The sequence below is a fragment of the Caretta caretta genome, chromosome 2 (genome assembly GCF_965140235.1).
Source record: "Caretta caretta isolate rCarCar2 chromosome 2, rCarCar1.hap1, whole genome shotgun sequence".
In the NCBI taxonomy this organism is placed as follows: domain Eukaryota; kingdom Metazoa; phylum Chordata; order Testudines; family Cheloniidae; genus Caretta; species Caretta caretta.
The window spans coordinates 42,107,690-42,128,148 of record NC_134207.1 but is presented as its reverse complement, the minus strand read 5'-3'; the positions used below and the strand labels follow the sequence as shown (position 1 = coordinate 42,128,148).

At 44.7% G+C, this 20,459-nt stretch overlaps 2 protein-coding genes across 3 annotated transcripts in view; both read left to right on the top strand.

Moving 5' to 3' along the window:
* The window catches only part of SDC2 (syndecan 2), a 105,134-nt gene that overhangs the window by 36,070 nt on the left and 48,605 nt on the right, over positions 1-20,459 (top strand). The gene's annotated exons all lie outside the window — the stretch shown is intronic.
* Positions 1,870-3,925, top strand: LOC125632693 (uncharacterized). The gene is made up of 2 exons (XM_048841293.2): positions 1,870-2,761; positions 3,350-3,925. Exons 1-2 carry the CDS (start codon positions 2,200-2,202, stop codon positions 3,871-3,873), a joined length of 1,086 nt encoding a protein of 361 aa, XP_048697250.2. The 5' UTR covers positions 1,870-2,199; the 3' UTR covers positions 3,874-3,925.

Here is a 20,459-nt window from a genome sequence, read left to right as displayed (position 1 = left end):
CAGAGCACCTTCTGCTTCCACTCAAGAGTTTTGGTGAATGGGTGTGCTTGCTAAGAAGCATGTCAGATACTGGGAACCTTACAGGATCGGGCCAAAAAGTATATAACTTGGATGTGAAGCATATTTGGATGTACACTCTCATTTACCTTTTACTAAAGCAAGTGTCTTAGTTTAAGTGCTGTGAATCCTCCTTAAAGAGACACTACTCCTTGAAACAGTACTATTCTAACAAACTCCTACTGTGTGAGTTCATGCCTATATGTTAAGGGATAAAAACATTTATAGGTACAGTATGTACCATGGGTGGGCAAACTTTTTGGCCTGAGGGCCACATCTGGGTATAGAAATTGTATGGCGGGCCAAGAATACTTAGGAAATTAACAATGGAAACATCAGTGTCACCTAAGCCAACAAGTAGTAGGCACACGGGCTTGCACATTCCAGGCTCTGATGGCGTGTGAGGCATGTTTGGGTTGTGCAGCCAGAGTAATGTGCGTGCCCTCACGCCTGTCACGCAGGTCCTGACCCCCTCCCCCGTGGGAGTGCCAGAGCAGGGCAAGCCCCCGCTCCCTGGCGGGACCACTGGGTGAGTGGAGTGGGGCAAGCCCCCAGCCCCACTCCCCGGCTGGAGTGCCAGAGCGGGGCAATGGAGCTCGAGGGTCTGATTAAAAGGTCTGACAGGCTGGATGTGGCCTGGGGGCCATAGTTTGCCCACCCCGGTATATACATTTTATAGATCTAAAGTTCTCTGCTCTTTTTCAAAAAGACCAAGATGTAACTGGAAAATATGGATTCCTTTTTTTTAAAGGACAAAGCACTAATGTAGGCCATGGTGCAATATGCTCGTGACTTTATATAAACTCCTTTTAATTTCTAACTGTTTTGCTTATAACTTCTGTAACATGAAATTACACGGAAATTTTAGAGTTCATTCACTTTTTTAATTAGTAAAAACATTCTGATCCTTAAACCTGTGTGAGAATTTTTCACTTGTATCTTTTTGTGAAAACCAAAGGACAGTAAATGTATAGGTAGAAAAGGTTACACATTTACACAATTCTATGCCTGCTGGGTGTGGTGCTCTGTCCCCTTTTAGTGGCACGTAGCGGTTCTCAAGACATTTTTTTGGTGGAGAGTGCGGCCATCAACTCTTGCTGGTGGCCGCTCTCACACTTCTTCCTAAAATGCATACTTTGCTTTGGGGAAAAACCAATAAATATGCGCACATACATGTCCAAATCATTGTAATTTATTTATGGCTAGCTAGTAAGTCTGTTTTGGAAAAGTGATATTAACAACCATACAAGTATCACTTTTCACAGCAGACTTACTCAGCCCTGGCAAGCCTGGGGACAAATTAAGCCCTAGGTGGGGGTGGGCCAGGGGAACCAGCCGGGGGGCTAGAGCCTGAAGCCCTGCCGCTGGGGTCTGCTGCCACACGGCCGGAGTCTGGGACTGGAGCCCAAAACCCCACGGCCCAAGCCAGCCCCCCCACCCCCCCCCCCGCGGCCATCCCAGGGCTGAATCCCAAAGCCTGGGAAGGTGGGGAACTCACTGGGTGCCTGCTCCTCCAGCGTTGTGCTCCAGGTGTCTCCGGAGTGGGGCAGGGCCCAACCCCTGCTGGCAGCCACAGTAATCAACACCAAGGCGGAGCAACAAGGAGGGGGAAGGGGCACAACTTTGCCCCTCCTCCCCAGCTCCAGAGGCTGTGGCTGCAAGAAAAGTCCCTGGTGGCCGCATTTCAGAAATGCTGACTAGACCACCTAGAGATTGATGAATCTGGTACAGCCTTGGCTAGGAGCCATGTGGCTTTTAGCTTTTGCAGTGGAGGCTCATACACTAAGCCCTGGTCTACACTAGGACTTTAGGTCGAATTTAGCAGCTTTAAATCGATGTAAACCTGCACCCGTCCACACAATGAAGCCCTTTATTTCGACTTAAAGGGCTCTTAAAATCGATTTCCTTACTCCACCCCTGACAAGTGGATTAGCGCTTAAATCGACGTTGCCGGCTCGAATTTGGGGTACTGTGGACACAATTCGATGGTATTGGCCTCCGGGAGCTATCCCAGAGTGCTCCATTATGACCGCTCTGGACAGCACTCTCAACTCAGATGCACTGGCCAGGTAGACAGGAAAAGAACCGCAAACTTTTGAATCTCATTTCCTGTTTGGCCAGCGTGGCAAGCTGCAGGTGACCATGCAGAGCTCATCAGCACAGGTGACCATGATGGAGTCCCAGAATCGCAAAAGAGCTCCAGCATGGACCGAACGGGAGGTACAGGATCTGATCGCTGTTTGGGGAGAGGAATCCGTGCTATCAGAACTCCGTTCCAGTTTTCGAAATGCCAAAACCTTTGTGAAAATCTCCCAGGGCATGAAGGACAGAGGCCATAACAGGGACCCGAAGCAGTGCCGCGTGAAACTGAAGGAGCTGAGGCAAGCCTACCAGAAAACCAGAGAGGTGAACAGCCGCTCTGGGTCAGAGCCCCAAACATGCCGCTTCTATGATGAGCTGCATGCCATTTTAGGGGGTTCAGCCACCACTACCCCAGCCGTGTTGTTTGACTCCTTCAATGGAGATGGAGGCAATACGGAAGCAGGTTTTGGGGACGAAGAAGATGATAGCTCACAGCAAGCAAGCGGAGAAACCGGTTTTCCCGACAGCCAGGAACTGTTTCTCACCCTAGACCTGGAGCCAGTACCCCCCGAACCCACCCAAGGCTGCCTCCTGGACCCAGCAGGCGGAGAAGGGACCTCTGGTGAGTGTACCTTTTAAAATACTATACACGCTTTAAAAGCAAGCATGTGAAAGGATTACTTTGCCCTGGCATTTGCGGTTCTCCTAGATGTAGTCCTAAAGCCTTTGCAAAAGGTTTCTGGGGAGGGCAGCCTTATTGCGTCCTTCATGGTAGGACACTTTACCACTCCAGGCCAGTAACACGTACTCGGGAATCATTGTAGAACAAAGCATTGCAGTGTATGTTTGCTGGCATTCAAACAACATCCGTTCTTTATCTCTCTGTGTTATCCTCAGGAGAGTGAGATCTAATTCATGGTCACCTGGTTGAAATAGAGTGCTTTTCTTCAGGGGACACTCAGAGGAGCCCATTCCTGCTGGGCTGTTTGCCTGTGGCTAAACAGAAATGTTCCCTGCTGTTAGCCACAGGGAGGGGGGAAGGTTGAGGGGGTAGTCACGCGGTGGGAGGAGGCAAAATGCGACCTTGTAACGAAAGCACATGTGCTATGTATGTAATGTTAACAGCAAGGTTTACCCTGAAAGAGTGTAGCCACTGTTTTATAAAATGTGTCTTTTTAAATACTGCTGTCCCTTTTTTTTTCTCCACCAGCTGCATGTGTTTCAATGATCACAGGATCTTCTCCTTCCCAGAGGCTAGTGAAGCTTAGAAAGAAAAAAAAAAAACGCACTCGCGATGAAATGTTCTCCGAGCTCATGCTGTCCTCCCACACTGACAGAGCACAGACGAATGCGTGGAGGCAAATAATGTCAGAGTGCAGGAAAGCACAAAATGACCGGGAGGAGAGGTGGCGGGCTGAAGAGAGTAAGTGGCGGGCTGAAGACAGGGCTGAAGCTCAAATGTGGCGGCAGCGTGATGAGAGGAGGCAGGATTCAATGCTGAGGCTGCTGGTGGACCAAACCAGTATGCTCCAGTGTATGGTTGAGCTGCAGCAAAGGCAGCTGGAGCACAGACTGCCACTGCAGCCCCTCTGTAACCAACCGCCCTCCTCCCCAAGTTCCATAGCCTCCACACCCAGACGCCCAAGAATGCGGGGGGGGGGCCTCCGGCCAACCAGCCACTCCACCACAGAGGATTGCCCAAAAAAAAGAAGGCTGTCATTCAATAAATTTTAAAGTTGTAAACTTTTAAAGTGCTGTGCTTAAAGTGCTGTGTGGCATTTTCCTGCCCTCCTCCACCACCCCTCCTGGGCTACCTTGGTAGCCATCCCCCTATTTGTGTGATGAATGAATAAAGAATGCATGAATGTGAAGCAATAATGACTTTATTGCCTCTGATTGAAGGGAGGAGGGGCGGGTGGTTAGCTTACAGGGAAGTAGAGTGAACCAAGGGGCGGGGGGTTTCATCAAGGAGAAACAAACAGAACTTTCACACCGTAGCCTGGCCAGTCATGAAACTGGTTTTCAAAGCTTCTCTGATGCGTACCGCGCCCTCCTGTGCTCTTCTAACCGCCCTGGTGTCTGGCTGCGCGTAACCAGCAGCCAGGCGATTTGCCTCAACCTCCCACCCCGCCATAAACATCTCCCCCTTACTCTCACAGATATTGTGGAGCACACAGCAAGCAGTAATAACAGTGGGAATATTGGTTTCGCTGAGGTCTAAGCGAGTCAGTAAACTGCGCCAGCGCGCCTTTAAACGTCCAAATGCACATTCTACCACCATTCTGCACTTGCTCAGCCTGTAGTTGAACAGCTCCTGACTACTGTCCAGGCTGCCTGTGTACGGCTTCATGAGCCATGGCATTAAGGGGTAGGCTGGGTCCCCAAGGATACATATAGGCATTTCAACATCCCCAACAGTTATTTTCTGGTCTGGGAATAAAGTCCCTTCCTGCAGCTTTTGAAACAGACCAGAGTTCCTGAAGTTGCGAGCATCATGCACCTTTCCCGGCCATCCCACGTTGATGTTGGTGAAACGTCCCTTGTGATCCACCAGAGCTTGCAGCACTATCGAAAAGTACCCCTTGCGGTTTATGTACTCGGCGGCTTGGTGCTCCGGTGCCAAGATAGGGATATGGGTTCCATCTATAGCCCCACCACAGTTAGGGAATCCCATTGCAGCAAAGCCATCCACTATGACCTGCACATTTCCCAGGGTCACTACCCTTGATATCAGCAGATCTTTGATTGCGTGGGCTACTTGCATCACAGCAGCCCCCACAGTAGATTTGCCCACTCCAAATTGATTCCCAACTGACCGGTAGCTGTCTGGCGTTGCAAGCTTCCACAGGGCTATCGCCACTCGCTTCTCAACTGTGAGGGCTGCTCTCATCTTGGTATTCATGCGCCTCAGGGCAGGGGAAAGCAAGTCACAAAGTTCCATGAAAGTGCCCTTACGCATGCGAAAGTTTCGCAGCCACTGGGAATCGTCCCAGACCCGCAACACTATGCGGTCCCACCAGTCTGTGCTTGTTTCCCGAGCCCAGAATCGGCGTTCCACAGCATGAACCTGCCCCATTAGCACCATGATGCATGCATTGGCAGGGCCCATGCTTTCAGAGAAATCTGTGTCCATGTCCTGATCACTCACGTGACCGCGCTGACGTCGCCTCCTCGCCCAGTATCGCTTTGCCAGGTTCTGGTGCTGCATATACTGCTGGATAATGCGTGTGGTGTTTAATGTGCTCCTAATTGCCAAAGTGAGCTGAGCGGCCTCCATGCTTGCCTTGGTATGGCGTCCGCACAGAAAAAAGGCGCGGAACGATTGTCTGCCGTTGCTCTGACGGAGGGAGGGGCGACTGACGACATGGCTTACAGGGTTGGCTTCAGGGAGCTAAAATCAACAAAGGGGGTGCCTATACATCAAGGAGTATTTCAGGCAGGACTTCATGGAGGGTTCCAATAAGAAATGGTGCACCTAAGTTATCGTCCTTATTGGAACAAGAAGGTTAGCCTGGCCTCTGATTGATACATGGCTAGATTTACCTCGCTGCACCTTCTCTGTGAGTGACTGCAGTGTGATCTAGAAGAATGAGTCCCCTAGACAGGGGAGGGGAGGAAGCAAATGAGTACAAAACAAATCTGGTCTGTTTCTTGTTTTGATCCACTCCATCTATCTTTTACATCTTTGGCTGGCAGCAGACGGTGCAGAAGGACTGCATGCCATCCACATCTCATGGCTGCTCGGCAGAAGATGGTACAGTACGACTGCTAGCAGTCCGTATCACCTGCCCGCTCACCATAAGACGGTTCAATAGGACTGACTGCAGGACTAAAGAGAATGACCTGGTCAAGTCACTCCAAATTTAGTCCCTGCGCCCATGTCTGCCCAGGCGCTCCCAGCCAACGTGGCCAGGAGCACCTTGGACATGACGATGACGTCTACCAGTCGTACTGTACCGTCTGCTGCCACAAGGCAAGGGGTTGCTGCTACTGTGTAGCAATGCCGTACTGCGTCTGCCAGCACCCAGGAGACATAGGGTGACGGTTACCTGAGCGGGCTCCATGCTTGCCGTGGTATGGCGTCTGCACAGGTAACTCAGGAAAAAAGGTGCGAAACGATTGTCTGCCCTTGCTTTCACGGAGGGAGGGAGGGAACGGGGGCCTGACGATATGTACCCAGAACCACCCGCGACAATGTTTTAGCCCCATCAGGCATTGGGATCTCAACCCAGAATTCCAATGGGCAGCGGAGACTGCGGGAACTGTGGGATAGCTACCCACAGTGCAACGCTCCGGAAGTCGACTCTAGCCTCGGTACTGTGGAAGCGCTCCGCCGAGTTAATGCACTTAGAGCATTTTCTGTGGGGACACACACACTCGAATATATAAAACCGATTTCTAAAAAACCGACTTCTATAAATTCGACCTTATTCCGTAGTGTAGACATACCCTAAGCTTCAGAGGTCCTAGGTTCAATCCTACCCACCGATTACCCTGGTCTGTCGGCGTTATAAATGCATATTAAGTAGCAAGCTTTAATAGCTTTACTGAGTTAAAGATACCGAGAGTCTTACATATTCCTGATATAAAAGTGAACTGCATCTGTCTTAACTTAATCAACATCTGAAGACTACATAGGAATTAATATTCTGGGGACCCATTTTTCTATTTCATACATGATATGGATAAAAGGCTACTTATTTTAAAATCCTTTTTGCCCTTTATGCCCTTTTTGCACTTTATAATCATTACAATACAGCAACAAGTCTGTTTTTAGTAGAAATAAATGTAAAATGTAGTAGTTCGGTCGTGCGGTAATTCTTATGCTGCTTATGCAAATCTATGGATTATCATGGTGTACTTGGTTAGTAGGTGATGGTTTATGTTTAAGAAAAATGTCTGTTAGGTGTTTGCAAGAACTGGGAAGGAAGGAACTGGGTAACCTTTCCTGTTAAGGTTTTAGTGCAGCCATGGTCTGAAATGTCTGGCCTGTAGTATGAGAACAAAAGCATTGTTATGAATTCTGAGTGCCTTGGAATATGCTTCTACCTTAAAATACCATGCTAGGGTTTGTTTTGTGATTTACTAGCGGAGTTCCTCAGCACCTTGTTTAGAAGACTGAAACTTACCCCTGCTCCATTATCAAAGCATAACATAATCTAGCCAGTAGTTAAAAACCATTCCACAGCACACCTGACCTCTGCAGGTACCATCTAATATTAAACTTTCCATTCCTGAGCCAAGCGTCTTCAGAAGCTCACCAAGAATTTCTTCTGACCTCCATCTATATATTGCCAGTATCTTGGATGATCTGCGTCCTGTGCGTGCCAGATAACCAGGCTGAATTTTATTTTTAATTCTCTGTACTTGGGTATGAAATGCTGCAAACTTGGAGGAGTATTGTTGATTCACAATAGTCACTGAGAGTACTGCACCCCAGTAGTTAGCTCTTTTCACTGGTTCCCTGTTTAATATGGGGATCAAATTCAAGATTTCAGTCCTATGATCCTGTGATTCAATGTCTTCCATGGAATTGGCTCATTGTTATCTTGTGTGACCATGACCTCTTATAACTGCTGCAAAATTTAAGGTTGCAAAGTGGAGCACCCACATATCATGAAATGGCATTCTACACCTTGACTGTCCTCTTTTGTGTATGTTTCTTATGCTTTAGGGTTTCATTATACAGTCATATACTGGTTTTTTTTCCAAATACAAAATATCAGTCATTCATTTTCTATAAACTTAGATACACGGAAAGTATATTGTAATCACACAATGGATTATTGTTATCTTATTTCTAATATAGTGGCACATATGGGTCCCAACCCGTATGAAGGTTGTATAGCGCTGTGCACTATTATTGGGTAGTATAATCTATGCTAGTGTAGATATTTCTAGTGCTATCTGTTTTTAGAGATGTAGAAATGAAAATGATTCCTGTTAATTTGCACCGCACATAAGAGCTCATTGTAAAGTACTTACAATCTAAATATGCAGTGTTGTTCTACCTGTGTTGGTCCCAGGATATTAGAGAGACTAGGTGGGTGAGGTAATATCTTTTATTGGACCAACTTCTGTTGGTCCGAAGGCAAGCTTTCAAGCTACCCCCAGCTCTTCTTGAGCATTGGCAAGAGGTCTCCCAGACAAGTGTACTTCCTGTCAAGTGCTTTTATGTATATTTTTTAATTGATTAGATTTCATGCTGACAGTATCCCTTTTTAATTGTTCATAAACACATGGCTGTTTAAATTATTTAACCAATTATTGAACATGTAGGATAAACTTCTTCAAAATTGGTTGTCATAACATGACGAGCATTGGAAAAAGAAGTTATATGATTATGCTTTGCATGATATACGTGAAGGGCACAAATCGTTTTAGGCTTTACTGGTGTAGAAGTTTTATTTGTCTACATGCATTTTCTCTGTTCTTAAAAAGGGGGGTGAAGTTTTGATATAAAATCTTCAGGGGGCTGTCTTTAGTATTTTCTTTAGCATCTTGGACAGTATTCTTGAGGACTTATTGAGTGACTCCACATAATCTACTCAGAAACTTGCCCTTCCACTCCTGAGTTACTCAACATTAGAGGAAAGGTTGACACAATATTCTTAATTCGTGTATTTACGAATGTTCTTTAAAAAGTCACCATAATGTGTGTTTTTTTAATATGATGGCATGTCAGCCTTGACTTGGAATTTACTCATTTGCAGGATTTTTTCATATTTTGTCTGAGGTCTGGTAGGCAGGGTGTCTTTTAACTAGCTAGTGGCTGGTCCGGTTGTCAGAAGACCCTTTTGCTCTCTACCCTCCCCCCATATTCTCTAACTCCATAGATTCTTTCCTCAGGGTCTAACGACCAACATTTACACACAATGCAGTTCTGCCTGTGTGCATGCTGTACATAGTGGATCCCTCTTTCCAGCAACACTTTGGGGCTGACAAGGGTGTGTATGCTCATTGTCCTGTAGCTGCTGGTGTTGCATAGGTAGGTCTGTGGTGCATGAGCACAGCTGGGATCATGCTGCTTGTAAATGGTAAAGGGCTTTCTAGGTGATTGGAAGAAGTGAGGGGAACTTAGCCTAGTGGGATTCTTGCAGGCCAATGCCAATTACAAAACCTTGTTTTATTCATTTTCCATTCATGGAGTGGGATAAAAGAAACACAGCTAATGACAGGTGAGGATATCCTATTTCAAAGAGGGCAAACACACCTCACTCTTAAGGGCTGGCATTCAGTCAACCCCTCTGTTCTCCTGTAATTGATATGTATGTAATTCTTTATGCTCTTACGTCATAGGGCATGCCTCCTCTGTAGCGCCCCTGCTGAGTCAGTGTGGCATTGTGCATGTTCCCTGTCTCAGTTTCCCTTCTCAGGAAGCCAGTGACTCCATTTTTAAGCACTCCTGATACTTGACTTTAAAGCTTGTGGCTTTCAGCGTTCCTGCCCTCTAAGCTCTGCTCCCAGTCTCCTCAGGGCTATCTTCTCAGCCTTTATGCCTCTCTTTATGGCAAGAGCCCCTGCATGTCTCCTGGAGCTGGGTAATTCAAATGCTAATTGTCTTAAGACTACCTCTCAGTCTCTGTATCTTTGACTTATGGCAGGCGTCCCTAGCCCTCCTCTTGAAGCTGGGTTGCAGTTTGTCTCCTTCACCTGGCCCCAGTTAGTCCTCAGGCTCAGAGCCTGTGGTTTGACAGCCTGCCCCTGCTTGCGTTTGCTCCCTGCTAGCTCAGGGCACCGCAGGAGCCTTCTTACCCTTTTCATTGTCTGCAGGCATCTGCCCCGCTATGAGGGAGGAAACGGCATTTATACTGTTCCCATACTCCCGACCAATTGGGGATGAGTTGGGAGAAAGGGGAGTATTGCCCTGCTTTCTCTGCAAGGCTCCTGGCCCCAAACCAGGGTTTCCTCCCTGTTTGTTCCCCGGGACCACTTCCTCTCTCCCAGTATCTCCCAAGTCTTTGTGTCTATAATTGGATCTTTCAGCTCTGAAAGAGCCATGCCAGGTGGTAAGGTGGACTGACCATTAGATCGTACTGTCCTTAAGGGGGAAATGGGTCTGTCACATCTTACCAAAGTTTTACATATTTATTGTCTATCAGGGATTTTGTAAGTAGTAACACAAGTAGGTAGCACGTATAAAATTATGAGAATCAGCACATTCAGTTGTAGCAGATTCCTGTAGCACAACTTGGTTTGATGCTTCTGACCACCAGCAAACTCCATCAGTTTCTCATTTCACATCTGGGAGATTTCTGATGTAAACTATGTTCCATGTGTTGAAGAAGTTGTTTAACTCACATTTAGAGGTCAAGCTTATTACCTTTATTGATCTCTGAAATAAGGTGACATTTCCATGGAAAAAGGAATTTTCTTCATGCAGATTTTGCGTGATTGACTGGTTTATGGTTCATTGCATAATAGAAATGGGATGTTGAATTTTAATCCTTTGATTATATTTCAAGCTCTTTACATATTAGAATGCTAAATTTGTTTATACAGTCCTCAGGGATTACATAACATAACATCCTTTCCTATATAGTATAAACCTAAATAGTCTTCATTTTGTGGATTCTAATGTAGATGAAATTGCAGTATGGGCTTTATAATGCAGCTACTTTCTCTTGCCTTCCTGGAGGATGGTGTGGATTGCACTCTCAGCAAATTTGCGGATGATACTAAACTGGGAGGAGTGGTAGATACCTTGGAGGGCAGGGATAGGATACAGAGGGACCTAGACAAATTGGAGGATTGGGCCAAAAGAAATCTGATGAGGTTCAATAAGGGTAAGTGCAGGGTCCTGCACTTAGGATGGAAGAACCCAATGCACAGCTACAGACTAGGGACCGAATGGCTAGGCAGCAGTTCTGCGGAAAAGGACCTAGGGGTGACAGTGGACGAGAAGCTGGATATGAGTCAGCAGTGTGCCCTTGTTGCCAAGAAGGCCAATGGCATTTTGGGATGTATAAGTAGGGGCATAGCAAGCAGATCGAGGGACGTGATCGTCCCCCTCTATTCGACATTGGTGAGGCCTCATCTGGAGTACTGTGTCCAGTTTTGGGCCCCACACTACAAGAAGGATGTGGATAAATTGGAGAGAGTCCAGCGAAGGGCAACAAAAATGATTAGGGGTCTGGAACACATGACTTATGAGGAGAGGCTGAGGGAGCTGGGATTGTTTAGTCTGCAGAAGAGAAGAATGAGGGGGGATTTGATAGCTGCTTTCAACTACCTGAGAGGTGGTTCCAGAGAGGATGGTTCTAGACTATTCTCAGTGGTAGAAGAGGACAGGACAAGGAGTAATGGTCTCAAGTTGCAGTGGGGGAAGGTTTAGGTTGGATATTAGGAAAAACTTCTTCACTAAGAGGGTGGTGAAACACTGGAATGCGTTACCTAGGGAGGTGGTAGAATCTCTTTCCTTAGAAGTTTTTAAGGTCAGGCTTGACAAAGCCCTGGCTGGGATGATTTAATTGGGGATTGGTCCTGCTTTGAGCAGGGGGTTGGACTAGATGACCTCCTGAGGTCCCTTCCAACCCTGATATTCTATGCATTCTTTATTTACTTTTAAAACCATGCATAAGAATTTTATTTCCTCTAGGTGCCACTTCTTGACCTTCCTAATGGTTTGTTTGGGGCATTCTTTTGTGTGCTCAGAGTAGTATTCTTGGTTATTCATTGAATAACTATATTGGATATAGCAATTGGAGGGTACATTATACTTGCTAAGAACATTACCACGAAGGAACTTTCATAGCAACCACCAAAGAGTATGTAAGTAGCAAAGTGGTAGGTAAAAAGTGTTTTTAGGTGTAGGAAACTTTTTTTTTTTCCCCCAGACAGTGCTTTACCACTAATTTTTAACGTATTGAATTGGACATCTATGTGTAAGTACTTGCAGTGCAGACATCGCAGTGGTATCTGCGTGCTTGCACACTACATAGCTGAATTAGTTGCAGTGGGCATATGTGATCACACAACCACAAATGTTACCACCTTCTGTTTTTGAAGGTAATCGTTAGGAATTATACCATAATTACATCTTTTCATATTTAAAAAGCTGCCAGAGAAATGAGTGCCACTTTCCAAGTTCAGTGATGATCCAACTATAGTCTGGTTATAATATGTCATTACAGATGAACGGGGGTCAGTTACTGTGTAACCATCAATTACAAAAATACAGGGCTGTATTCTGAAGCTTTTTTTTTTTTTTTTTTTTTTTAAAGTACAGCTTATGTCAGCACTAGGATGCTGAGATTTCTTTTCTGTGGCCACAGTAATTGCTCCGCTTCAGATGTCAAGCTTAGTTGGATGTCTGAAGTGTACATATGCCACTCTATTTCAACCCTCATATGAGACCTGACGGAATTTGTCTTTACATTTTTCACTCAATATCTTAATCTGTATTTGTGTACTTGATTATTTCGCTTAAAATTTGACTGACTACTCAATTCATTAACCATTGGTTCATATGTAGTAAAGGGCCAGGAGTGTGTTTGATGCTTGCCATTCCCTACAGCTAAAGAGGGTTCTAGACTTCTGTAGACATAATGAGGCTAAGCAAGGACTGTACAGTATTTTATTTGGATTGACAGTGAGAGTCTGTAAAAGCTCAGAGCCAGATAACCTGTGCCTGGAGTGTCAGTTTCAGAATGGCAAGTGAAAAATATTTATAAAGTATTTACACGAATGTGTGGTTATGTTGCAAGGAAAGTGTGCCATTTCTGTGGCAACTATAGTGTGCTGTTGGTGTCCATGATAAATGGTCCATATTCTGATCAAACAATAGGGTAACCACCCTGTTCGTTTACAGACCTTCCTCATACGTCAGGCGGAGGTTATTCATTGCAATTTTAAAAATTAATTAATTTGTAAGTTTGATTTATATTAAAATTATAAACCAAGTGAGGTTTCTAAATATTAAAAGCAACAAAATCCTTAAGCAGATCCTGATATTCCGAGCAGTCTCAAGGATAATGAATGCGAACGGGTCAGGTGAAAGGGCATAGTAACAGTACTACTAGGGTTTTGTTTCTGTCACCTAATTTCCCCCTCCTTCCCCACAGGTTTTAGTTTTAACCGATCCTGTGTAACTGAAATGGAAGTTACTGATACTCAGCAGTAGATAGTATATTTATTCAGTAATGCCTTGAGATGTCTTAAAATGCATTCTTAGATGTGTGTTCCACTTCTGCTGAAAGGAGGGAGTAAATCATGTGAACTATAAGCAGCCCTAGGAGCATAGAAACTGGATTTCACTTGAGTCTTTTGTCTGGGTTTTTTTGTGTTGCACATTAGCACTAAGGACTGGCTACGTTGAAGTGAATGGTGGGTTTGCCACTGATTTTTTTGTCAGTAGGGCTCTAGATTATGGGGACTCTTGCGTATGTTGCTCACAAAATCCATTATCACATTGTAAGTGTATAGCCAACATCACTCCACTATATTATACCTTCAGATACATAGTAGACAGTTGACGTTTTTGTATTAATCTGCTCTGTAACCCACCCCATGTATAGAAGGGGAGGATGATTTATGCAGTGTTATAGTTTAGCTGGCAGAAGGTTAGCTGAGTCTGACCGCTCATAATATGGTGCCATGGCTCCTTTGGAAGCAAGCTGTCCTGAGCTCTGGCATAATTCCAATGTGAGTCCCATGACTTAACTAGAACAGTGACATCCGCTTCCTAGCGTTAACCCATTTAAAGGAAAACTGGCTCTGTTTTGCTCGGCCCAGTGATATGGAAGTCCACAGAGTAAGTAGCTATTCAGGAGTAAACTGTGGTAAAATTATTTTATACTGCAGATCTATTTTTGTTGAAATGTTAGCATGTCACAAGGATAAGTGTGTCAAAATAAAAGAGAAATCATAAGTAAGCCCTTAAATCTAGAAGATGACAGTTGTAATCCCCGAGTCATTTCAACTTTGAGTAAGAAGTCTGGAGAAAATTCTAAACGCCATAGCATTTCATGGTATTGTTTCAAGTCTAAAAACTACCATTGTATAGACGGCACAAGATCACAACATAATTCCCAAATTTTCATCTGTCTTCTAAATGATCACTTTCAAAGCACGGCATAATGGTGCACCATAAAAATGTGTACAAGTAGCACTTGCATAAACCCAGATGTATTCATTTGAGTCATTTTGCACACAATGAGTAGTTACATGAGCCATTGCCTGCGTAAATGAGGGGTTTCGTGGTGCATATACTACTGTATCCTGCTTGGAAAACATGACCCCAGGAGTTGATATGTGTCAGCCTGAGTGTCAATGAGAAAATTGCATCTGTTTTGACTTTCCTCTAAGTAATACTAAGTGCCTGCAGAAGAAGAGAAATATATGTCGTTGAAACTTCACCAGGTGTTGGCAGGGAAGCAATAGAAAGTTCAGCACAAGGACTGAATACTTCCTGGTTATAAATCAGCAATTGCAGATATTTTATTTTAAGTATTAAACACTATTTGATGTTAAGCACTTTTATACTAGACTGGTGGAAAAGCAGCTTTTATGGTTTCGATCATTTGGTTCCCGCACTGTTGCATAGTGGCACAAATGACATCACGTTTCAGCAAGAAGACGGCCTCCAGCAGCCTGGTCTAGCAGTCACAGTGGATTAAGTGTGGGAATGAGTCAGGAGACCTGAGTTCTACTCCTAGCTCTGTCCCTGATCCATTTTATGAAGTTGGGCAAGTCATTTCCCTTTGTAGGCCAAGTTCAGAGGTGATGTACAAGGCGGTGCTCGTTTTGGATCAGTAAAGGAGTCTAAATTGATTTAACTTCAACACTGCTGGGCTAGAAAAGGGTGTAAGTTTTAAACAAGGGGATAGCCGACTTTTAATTTGTACTATTATAAACTTTGTTTTTGTTGCTTTTCTTGCTATATTGCTCAGTTTTGGCTCCTCTGCAAAGAGTAAATACGTGCACTGAGACTCAAATTCCCAGCAAGCTGAGTCTAACACAAAGGGAACTGGAAGAAGGTATAAGTTATGCCAGTTTAGTCATGTGGACTCCCATTTGAATTTGGCTCTTAGTTTCCCTATCATTTAAACAGGAATACTGCTGCTTACTTTTCTACTTGTAAAGTGTCATATATTAGTAGTAGTAAAAACTTTAAAATGCAGTTTAGTCTTGGTAGCAAATGCCTCTTACTTTGTGAAGTCTCAGAATGGCAGCGAGCAATATGAATATGGAGTTTACTTTTGAACTGGATGGAGAAATCCCGTTGCCCCTCACTTTTAGATCTGGGCTTTTGGAATTGTTTCTGGCTGGGGGAGGATTATGTTTCTTCCCAAGAGCATATACTGACAAAGCCCATATAATCTGTAGCCTCTTGCTGCCACACAAACTGTAAAGCAACACAAAGATCCATAAGTAGAAAACAACTTTGAAGAAATATGGTGGCACTTCTGTAATTGTGAAACAGACAGGTTTCAGAGGAACAGCCGTGTTAGTCTGTATTCGCAAAAAGAAAAGGAGTACTTGTGGCACCTTAGAGACTAACCAATTTATTTGAGCATGAGCTTTCGTGAGCTACAGCTTTAGTGAGCTGTAGCTCACGAAAGCTCATGCTCAAATAAATTGGGTAGTCTCTAAGGTGCCACAAGTACTCCTTTTCTTTTTGTGAAACAGACAGCATTTTGTGGCTGGGTGCAAGGTGACATTTATTTCATCTTTACTTCAACTGAATTACATGTGTAATAGGAGGCAAAAATTAAATAGTTCTGTCTTCTATCTCCGTACTCAGATGCAGTATGCAAAATAGGATCTGCTTAATTTTTCAAGTGGGATGTCTTCTTTGAGTGATTGCATATGCCCATTCCACTTCAGATGTATGTGCGACCAGTGCAACAGCATCTGCACTGGGCTTGCACACACCTGAAGTGTAATGGATATGTGCCACACATCTTGAACAACAGTAATGGAACAGGTTAGTAAGCGATTTCCCCCTCCACTGCAGAGACATTGGAAACTGAGTTAGGACAAGTTAACCTCCAATTTGTATGTGCTCAATACATTGGCCTGCTAAACCCAGGGTTGTGAGTTCAATCCTTGAGGGGGCCATTTAGGGATCGGGGGCAAAAATTGGGGATTGGTCCTGCTTTGAGCAGGGGGTTGGACTAGATGACCTCCTGAGGTCCCTTCCAACCCTGAGCTTCTATGATTCTATGAAACTTCCTTGCTAGCATTTCATTAGAAAACTGATAAATAAAAGTAATTGTCACACAATTAGATTTCCCATCTCTTCCAACTTTAAAAAAAAATAGCAAGTAGAGTTGGTTGGAAAACTTTCTATGACAAATGTGACTTTCATGGTGAATTTTTTTTTTTTTGTTTAACCAGCTTTAGTGGACAAATAATGTGGACAGAGAATTGTTCATTCTTGTTTTAAAGGCAGGCAGTCAGTGGCTTGCCCATAATACCTATTTTAGCACCCTGTTGCCATTCTATTCCATTTTTAGACCTAGACTCTTCTGGCCTATTGTGCATTACATTGTGCCACTCTCTCAGCAGTTGCTGTGAGAGTGACAGGTGGCTTCTGCTGTATTAGACTCCGTAGGAGATTCAATATACTTAACCTTTTCCCTACTGCTGCACAGTATTTTGGAAGTTGAAATAACTTTCATACTGGATTCCAAGCTGGGAAGAATGTTAGACTTAAGAATGTTGCTTTCACTTTTAAAAATATAAATAAACTAATGAAGAAAAATTTGGGTAAAAGTTAAAGAGCAAGTTCTTACTTTGAAGATTCATAGTAGATTCTGAGCAGATGGGATTGTTGACAAATTAAAGTATGTACTGCAGCTTGGTTGCATTATTCTTGGATTCAAATAAATTGTTAGTGTAATTTTTCCTGATAATTCTTTTTTTCTCAAACTAATTTTAAAAGAATAAAATAGAAGCTGGTTAAGGGTTTTAGTTACATAACCTGCTATATTTGAGCCATAACCAGTAATCTGTGCTTTGAGACCATCACATGTTTCCCCAGGGGATTGTAATGTGAGCATATGTGTGCATACACATAATTAATGGAGAAAAGAAAATGACTGCTGGGATTAGAATCAGGATCTTTATCTTTCTAAAGGGATGGTGCTCTGCCATTAAGTTAAATGAATAACTTCAGCAAAGTTCAGCTGGAAGCATTAACTTGGACTTCAGTTTATGGAGACCATTTTTTGGTAAAAGAAATGCTATTCTTTATCACCATTAAAGCCTGATGAAATAAATATGTGCAGTATAAGTCTGATATAGGCTTTATTTTTATTTTGAAGAATAAAGTGCTTTGATAACTTCACCATATCAGTGTCCTTCGCTTTAAAAAGAAGGTTAAGATTATTATATTGAAGCAGAAAAAAACCTCTGTGCGACTTTTTGAAAGGACCCTAACTACTCAAATGAATTTTATTTTCAGCAAAGAGTGCTTCATTTTCTCCATCCTCTTCTTGTTGGATTTGTTCTGCTTCATTCATTAATTTTCTTTTTAAAGCAGAATATGAAAATGTTTCTGCAGTTTTGCAGGCAGTTGGTAGTAGTGAATTGTTATGGGCATCTGTCAAAGATGTTGGATGAATAAGTGTCTCTTAGAACATGGTAGCCAATTGTAGAATATTGCGGATATTTTTTTAAAAAAATCCGATAATATGAAGAGCATTTTATCTACACGGCTTGTGGAGACCTAACCTGCTGTGACAAGTTTAATACTCAAACATAACAAACTGATCTAACTTGTCAAGGAGCTCTTAGCAAAAATCTAATTTTGTTCATTTTATCATGAGGTTGGTCTGTCTTTAACTTCTGGAAAAAAAATTCTGCTATGCTCTTCTAGGTGGGGCTCTATTCCTGCCCAGCTCAAAGGATTTACTATGTTAGATATACCATGGTGCAATGGCACAATGTTAGAACCTACATAGAAGGTTAGCTTTATCAAATAAATAAATATATATAGTGTATATGTATTGTATATATGTGGAATATGTGTATTTATCAATATATTTCACTTACACACTTGGAATATTAGGTTTAAGTGTTCCACTCACGTTAATGCTGTCTTGCTCCCATTTGATGTTTAAGAACAAAATAATTTCAGGTTCTTAAATATACATATGCATGTGTATACCACAAAGTAAGTGTGTGCACATGCGTGTGTGTTTTTTTTTTTTTAAAGTCTGCTATGCAAGATATTCAATGAAACTGTGTCAAGTCTAAGCTCTTGTACAGTGTCTGTTAACAGATCCCTTAGGTTACAGCCTTGTGTAGTTTGGTTTGGAACTTTCCTTGTTTTATTTGTTGTTGATCTTTGTGTAGATTCTCAGCTGAACAGGTTTATGTGTATGTCTAATAACTTCTGTTTCTTCTTTGAGTGCTTGCCATTCCATTATTAGGTGTGTGTGCTCCCCACATACACCGGTGCCAGAAGTTTTTCCTTCAGTAGTATCTGTAGGGGACCAGCTCTGGCGCTCCCTGAAGCGGCGTGCACATGCTATGGTATAAGGGATGCTGCTGGCTCCCCCCACTCTCAGTTCCTTCTTGCCACCAGCGATAGTGCTGGAATGTCTGCTGCTTTGGCTAGCTTTTCGCTTTGTTCAGTGTGTCTCTCAAGTGTGTTTTCCTGTAAAGTATTTGTATATAGTTAGCAGTTACCCTTAATGTTAGTTCTAGTTAGTTGGTCCTAGATGGGACTCTGCCTAGCCACGGGGCATGCCCTGGTCCCCAGGCTTTCAGCCATGTGATCATTCTAAGCGGCCTATGCCCATCAGCAACCCACATGTTAGTTGTTTAAGGTGTCTAGGCGAAAGACACAAGCGACAAGTGTTGCATCTGTAAATTGTTCAAACCCCAAACAAAGGAGGAGAGAGACATCTGTCTCAGGGCACTCCTGATGGAGTTGGTGCTGACCCCGGCACTGGAGCAGAGATCTGGCTGGGTCTCGAGCACTGCAGCCTTGGTGCGGAGTGCCCCACCATCGCTGCCTATGAGCCGGCACCGATCCCTGGCCAAGAAGCCCAAGACGACCGCAAGGGGAAGATCTCTCACTTCCCTTAAGGGAAAGGAGATGGCTGGAGGAGAGCCAAGACCCATGCTGGGCGGTTCAACACCTCCGTCAGGGAGTCGGGCCCCAGCTCAAGTCGGGCGGTCTAGCCCCTCCTGTACTGTGCCTGCCACACCGGACAGTGACGAGAGCCTCCGTCAGCTAGAAGTCCCGTCAATGCCCGAGGCCCTGCAGGCAGGGCAGAAGATCCTACGCTGCCAGTGCTGTCCACACCAGCTCCGACTGAACCCAAGTCCAGGGGTAAACCAGCCTTGGGACTGTTCTGCGTGTCCACGCCTCAGCGGCATCATTTCCCATCACGGGGGACATCCCGCCAGCACTCACCCGCACGGAGCCATCATGCCTCGGAAGTAGGGAGGCAGGTTTAGAGAAGCCGCCTTCAGTCTCTGGACCCTGGGGACCAGCAGTGGGATTTGAGGCGAGGCTTGCCGGTAACCTGGTGCAGACATGTGGGGGCACGTGCCCCCCAGCATGAGCATCCATCTCCAATGCCTCTGCACTGATCACACAACCAATCGGTTGAACGGAGCCACTGGTCACCTGCCTGCCAGCACCTGTCACCGAGATGCAAATCCCCACGGTCGGGGAGATCCTCCTGTCGACCGGCCCGCTCTGGCTCCCGGTCCCGCTCTAGGTCCTGGCACCGGTCGAGCAACGCGAGGCGTAGCTCACTGGTCTACCAACGCCGATCACCAAAGATCCCAGAGGGCCCGTGCAAGGGACTTGTCTCTATCAAACAGGTTGAGGCACCGCGGCGATCCAGGAGATTCTCGAAGATGCAGCAGACTCCGCGGCTCAACCGATGATTTCGGCCATTTCCATATGGAGGGCATCCTGGGTGCTCCTCTCGGGTCTGTCGACTGAGGTTCAGCAGTCGAGGCAGGACCTCCCCTTCGACTGCCAGGCCCTGTTTGCAGAGCAGATGGACAGTAAGCTGCATGGACTGAAAGACTTCTGCACTACCCTGAAAGCTCTAGGGCTGCACATCCTTGGTCCAGTCCATAAGCGGTTCAGACTGCAACCATCCCAGGGGCAAGGGAGCCAACCCCAGCAGGAGCTGCCCCCTAAGAAGAGTAGGGGCTACAAATGCTGTCCGAACCACCCACCTCCACCCTCTGCCCAATCAGGCTCAACCCACAATAAGCAGGGGGGCAAGCGAGTGTTTTAAGGGTGTGCTTGAGGGCGACCTACCATACTATACCCTGGATTCATCTTTCCCTCTGTTTTCCAACCACCTTTCTTTTTTCCCCCCTGCTTGGACCACTATAACTTC